This window comes from Dipodomys merriami, unplaced genomic scaffold (genome assembly GCF_024711535.1).
Source record: "Dipodomys merriami isolate MVZ:Mamm:240054 unplaced genomic scaffold, mDipMer1.0.p SCAF_7, whole genome shotgun sequence".
NCBI lineage: Eukaryota > Metazoa > Chordata > Mammalia > Rodentia > Heteromyidae > Dipodomys > Dipodomys merriami.
In genome coordinates, this window is record NW_027206290.1 from 38750676 (window position 1) to 38756675 (window position 6000).

Below are 6000 nucleotides of genomic sequence, written 5' to 3' on the forward strand. Positions count from 1 at the left end.
CACTTCCGGTTTTCTAGCAGTTTATTGGAGATAAGAGTCTCACGAACTTTCCTGCCCGGGCTGGCTTTGAACCACGATCCTCAGATCTCAGCCTCCTGAGTAGCTAGGATTACAGGTGTGAGCCACCGGCGCCCGGCTTCCATTCACTATTGAGAAAATGCCTGCCAAATACCTATGCATAAAAACATCATTCCTTCAAGTAAACATTATTTTCCTGGGGGACAGGGCAAGCTAATTCAAGACAAACGACTGTGAATATGCTTGAAGTCACTATCTTAAGTCATGTTAAGTTTGACCCATCACTGCGTTTCACCATTCCTAAGTCAGCAGAGTAAGTAGGTAAATAATGAAACAGTATGGTTAATTATGAAAACTGCTTTAACCTTGCAAACCATGAAGAGACACAACCCTACAACCAGTACATGAAACTAAGAATCACTGTTCAGCGAGGCAGGGCAGTGCCCTGGTCTATAATACCAAATACTCAGGAGCCTGAATCAGGAGGACCACTTGTTAAAACCAGGAGTCCAAGGCCAGCAGGAATTACTGCTTTGAAGTATTCTCTCTTAGGACAGATGAAGAAATAAAAGGCAGCTGGGCACTGGCAGCTAACCTCTGTAACCCTAGCTATTAAGGAGGCTGAGATCTGAGGATGGCGGTTCAAAACCAGCCTAGGCAGGAATGTACATGAGATTCTTCAATAAACCACCAGAAAAAGCTGGAAGTGGCACTGTGGCTCCAAGTGGTAAAGCACTAGCCTTGAGCTGAAGAGCTGAGGGACAGCGCCCAGGCCCAGAGTTCAAGTCCCACCACCACCAACAACAACAAAAAACCCTGAATATCCCTAACTAGAACTCTTTATGGCACCGGCACTACACATTATCAAGAGGATTAGTTTATAAACTTTTACAAGTTTTAGGTAGATTCAGAATTCAAATGACTTTTACAAAAGTAGATGTAGAAAGCCTAGGAAAATACAATTTACCATCCTGCTGCTTCTGTTAACTGTGAGATACAAGTACTCATGAGAGCAATGGGGAGCTAGAAGATGACTGAACTAGCTCAACTGATTGGGGCTTCATGCTTTGCAATGCACTGAGGCAGGTATACTAACCAAAATTTATAGATGCTGAGTATGATGCTTCAACAATAAATGGTAAAGCTCAGAAACTAATTTAGGTGACCTGATTCCTAAATTCTGTGTTTAAAGAATCCCAATGTTTAAAGTGTTTCAGCTTTTTTTGATGGCAGTGATAGGAAGTGAACCTAGGACCTCAAACATGAAGGGCAAGTTATCTACCACTAAGTTCCATACCAATCCCTTTGAAACATCTTTAGTGACTGATTGCAGCTGTGAGACTCTATTATCATTCAAAACCACAACCTTGCTTGGTGTTGATGTTTCACACCTGTAATCCTAGCTACTCAGGAGGCTGACATCTGAGGAGCACAGTCGGAAGCAGCCCAGGCAGTAAAGTCTGAAACTCTCGTTTCCACTAAAAACCCTTAAGCGGAGCTGTGGCTCAAATGGTAGAGCGCTAATCTTGGGCATAAAGCTCAGGGACAGTGCCCACCCACTCAGGACCAGTACATTCACATACACAAACAAAATTACCCTCAAGGTTAGCCAGTCTTGATGGTACACACCTATAATCACAGCACTCAGAATAATGAAGTAGGAGAATCACAAGTTCAAGCCTACTCTGGACTGGTGAGATCCTACTGGGAAGTGGAAGGGGTAGAGGGACTTCAAACTTGGAGCTGGGAATATAGCTCTGTGGTAGAGACCTTGCCTACCCTTACTTTGCACGTGAGATTAAGCACCGGGAAGGAAAAACAAAAAACAAAAACTCAAATTTATTAAGTTAAATGGAATGTTAAAGAAAGTAGAGCCTAAAAAGTACCTCACATAGATAAGCCACAAAAAAGAGGTCATAACTGCTCAACAGTGTACGTACTCCTGGGGCAAAACCTTCCCAGGCCTCTAGCCGATGTCCCAGGAGAAGCTCAGGAGATATATGAGGAAGACAAACACCAAGTACTCTTCAACTCTGCACTCTCCTCCCCCTCCCACTATTTCAGAATGTTCACATGAGATGAAGAATTCAGAAGAACCATTTTTCAGTGGTTTAGTTTTAGGTTTAAGACTGGGTCTTGCTATGTAGCCCACACTGGCCACAAACTCACAATCCTCCTGCCTCAACCTCCTGACTACAGGAATTACAGCAATAGGCCACCAAACCCTGCCTTAGAACCATTTTTACGTTAATTCTTCTATCACCCCTCAGGAACTATAAAAATATTAAACCTAGGGCTGGGAAAGTGGGCTCAGTGGTAGAGTGCTTGCCTTGCATGCATGAAGCCCTGGGTTCGATTCCTCAGTACCACACATCAGCAGAAAAAGCTGGAAGTGGTGCTATGGCTCAAGTGGTAGAGTGAACATACAATTTTACAGGAAAGAACTCAACCTCTTTATACTGCAGAGGACCTAAATAGGACATAGCTTCCTATCAGCAAGGCCCAATGCAAGCTACTCCTAATCCAGTCCCCCACCTCACTGCACAGTCTCAGATGTGCCCTACAAGTCTCATCTTCAAGAGCTCATTTGAAAGTTTGTTCAGATTAGCACCAAAATTTTGGTGTCCCTGAGCTTTTGTACTCGAGGCTAGAGCTCTATCACTTGGGCCACAAGCTCCAAATCTGGCTTTTTGGTAGTTAACTGGAGATCAGTCTCAGCCAAGCTGGACCCTTGTAAGCTCACACCTATAGACCCCAGCTACTCAGGAGGCTGAGTTCTGAGGACAGCAGATGGAAGCCAGCTTGGGTAAGAAAGTTTGTGGATGAGACTCATCTCCAATTAACCACCAAAAAACCAGAAGTGGAGCTGTAGCTCAGTCTCAGCCAGACTGCCTGGTTGAAAACCATGAACCTTGGATCTTAGCTCCTGAGTCGCCAGAATTACAGGATGAGCCATCAACACTCATCTTAAAATTTGTATTTTTATTGCTATCTGCACAACCACTATTAAAAAGCCTTTCTGACTCAACGTGAAGAGGAACAACATAAAAAGTTCTTTGAAAAGCTTACATTTGAGATTCAGCAAATAAGAGCAAGTTTATTCTGATTTTTCAAACACTCCAATAAAAAATTAGACTTATTTCTGAAAGTATGTACAAATTCCTCAAACTGTAGGGTATCACTAGCAACAGAAGCTCACATAAGGTACTCAATAAAAGGGCAAAAGGTAAGAGTTGGGGGAAGAGAGGGCCTGTGTGGTTGAGAGCCTGCCTAGCATGTGCAAGGCCCTGAGTTCAATTCCCAGCACTGGAGGGTGGAAAAAAAAAAGTATAGACAGTCAACCCCAAACAAACTGAACCAAAGTCTGAAGAAATCGCTCTATCAGCATTTTTATAAGCTCTCTAGATGATTCTTTCTCACTCAAAAGCCATTTGTTCTGCAAAATCTTAATAAAAGAGATGAGCAGGTAAACAAAAATAAGCATCTTGGATTCTAACTGTGCTAGAAGAAAAAATATGTCAGAAGGTGACCTGGAGAGCTACTTTATAGTGACTACTCAAGTCTTTCTTTGTAGACACTTGGAGCAAGGAACCCTTCATTTAAAAATAATGGTTCTCAAACTTCAGTGCACACATGAGAATCACCAGAGACCCTATAAAGGACGATGAGTGCTCAGGTCTACTGCGTGGACCAAGGCTCTGCCTTCCTAGGGACAGAGAAGAGACCGGCGACACCCGTCTAAGGTTCTGCACTCCGCATACACACAATGGAAAGAGCGGTCAAGATTGAAACGACAAGAGCCAAACAAGCTGGTTGGGAGCAGGACAGGACCTGGGGTGGCACCTGAGAGGGCGACTGCAGGCCATGCGGGAACCCCGGAACCCCAGGCTGTGCGCTAAAACCTCCACGGAAGCCAGCGGCTCTTACTTACGTGACACTGACCAGAAGACTGGGCTCCGAGCGCGGGGGGCCTTCAGGACGGGGTCCCTCCGTACCCCCCCCCCGCGGCTCCCCTTCAGGACGGGGTTCTCCCTCCCTCTCCCCCTCGGTTCCCCTTCAGGACGCGGTCCCTCCGTCCCCTCGGCTCCCGCGGCGCTGCCCTCTGCGCCCCACACGTCCCCTGCCAGGCTGGGGCGAGCGAGGTCCCCGGCCCGGCCCCGACGCCGCGGACGCGAGCCCGAGCCCCACGCTCCCGGGCCTTCCGGGCCCGGGCTCCGCAAGGATCCCTCGGCCTGCCTCCGTGTGTGCCTTCTACTGCCCGCAGCCGGCCACGGCCCCGTCCGCGCTCGCTCCCCCTCCCCCAGCCTGCCGGGGCCCCGCGGGCACACCTGGCTGGACGTCGCCGTCGCTGCCCCCGCCCCGGTCCCCCGCCCCGCCGGGCCGGCCCCGCAGACCCACCTTGCTGGACGTCGCCGTTGCTGCCCCCAGGGATGGGCACGCTGAGCTGGCGCTCGGGCTCGGGCAGGCAGCGCAGGCAGAACGAGTGCAGGCAGGGCAGCAGCTTGGGCTCCGCCTCGCGCCGGCTCTGCAGGCTCTGCTGGCACACGGCGCAGGTGTCCAAGAGCGAGGCCGGCGGCCCCGCCGCGGGGCCCGGGCCCGCCGCCGACGCGGAGGCCGCCGAGGCCGGCGCCGACGCGGAGCTCCCGGGAGCCGCGGGGCCCGAGGCCGCAGGGGCGGCGGCGGCGGCAGCGGTGGCCGGGCCTGAGGAGGCCGCGGCCCCCCCGTCCTCGTCGGGCCCCGCCGCGACGCCCTCCGCGCCGGCCCGGCCGCCTTCCTCCTCCTCCTCCTCCACCAGCACCGCGGCGAGAGGCGGCTCCGCCTCCTGCGCCGCGGGCCCCGCGGCTCCGGCGGCTCCCGGCGCGCCGCCGCCGCCCCCGCCGCCGCTCTCAGCCTCGCCGCCGCCTTTGTTTTCCGCCATGTTTTCCTCTTTGAACCCGCCGGACCGCCCCGCGCCGTCCGCCGCCCGCGCCGCCGCCGCCCGCGCCGTCGCCGCCGCCGCCGCCCCCAGCCTCAGCCTCAGCCGCAGCGAGAGCGGCCCGCCGAGAGCGAGCGAACGAGCGAGCGAGGGGCGAACGCGAGAGCGCGCGCGCACGCAGCGCCCCCGCCCTCGCGTCGCGCGGTGGGGGAAGGCGGCCGCGAGGCGCGCACGCGCGGACGCACGCACGCACGCACACGCGGACGTCACGGGGGCGGGAGCTCGGAGCCCAGGGGCTCGGCGCGCAGGCGCGGACGTGGCTCGGACACACCGTCCCGGAGGCTGGTTGCGGCGGCGCGCTCGCCGCGTCGCGTCGCGTCTGTGCGTCGCGTCGTTGCGCTCGGGGAGCCGCTTAGGCCTGAGGCCGCTGGCGCCAGGCGGTCTTTGAGCCGCGAGAAGGGTGGGAGAGTGGCGGGGTGGGGGACCCCCGGCCGGCGGGGACCCCCCCGGAGTAGCGGTCTGCCCGAGATGGGCTGGGGGAGCCCGGGAGGAAGGACCTCCCGACAGCCATCTTTAGCTTCTGAAGACGCCTCTCGCACCTGGCCACGCGCAGAACGCAGCTGCCCATGGAGCCGTGTGGGGGCGGCGAGGACGGGCGTCACCCCGACGAGGCGGGGAGGGCGTGGAGCCGCGGGGCCTCGCGCGGAGCCGGCCGGCCGGCAGCTCCCCTCAGAGAGCCCGCGCAAGACCCGCGAGGCGAGCAAGAGGAAAGCGCCTCGGCTCCGGCCTGGAGGGGCAGAGGTAAGGGCCGCGAGGCGGGCTGGGCCGGCCTAGACTTCCTTTCTAAGGTTAAAAATCCCGGGGCTGGGAAGGTGGCTCAGTGGTAGAGCGCTTGCCTTGCATGCATGAAGCCCTGGGTTTGATTCCTCAGCACCACATAAGCAAAAAGAAAAAAGCCGGAAGTGGCGCTGTGGCTCAAGTGGTAGAGCGCTAGCCTTGAGCTGAAGAGCTGAGGGACAGCGCCCAGGCCCAGAGTTCAGGCCTAGGACAATAGATAGGCAATAAAT

General features: G+C 54.9%; 1 protein-coding gene across 2 annotated transcripts in view; it reads right to left on the reverse strand.

The window, feature by feature from the left end:
- Positions 1–4962, reverse strand: part of Trim33 (tripartite motif containing 33) — an 82322-nt gene extending 77360 nt beyond the window's left edge. For both annotated transcript variants that reach the window (XM_070006396.1, XM_070006395.1), the window contains exon 1: positions 4417–4962. In XM_070006396.1, coding sequence (XP_069862497.1) covers positions 4417–4936 — 520 coding nt within the window. In that variant the 5' untranslated portion in view covers positions 4937–4962. The remainder of the gene's footprint in view (positions 1–4416) is intronic.
- Positions 4963–6000: the final 1038 nt, after the last annotated feature.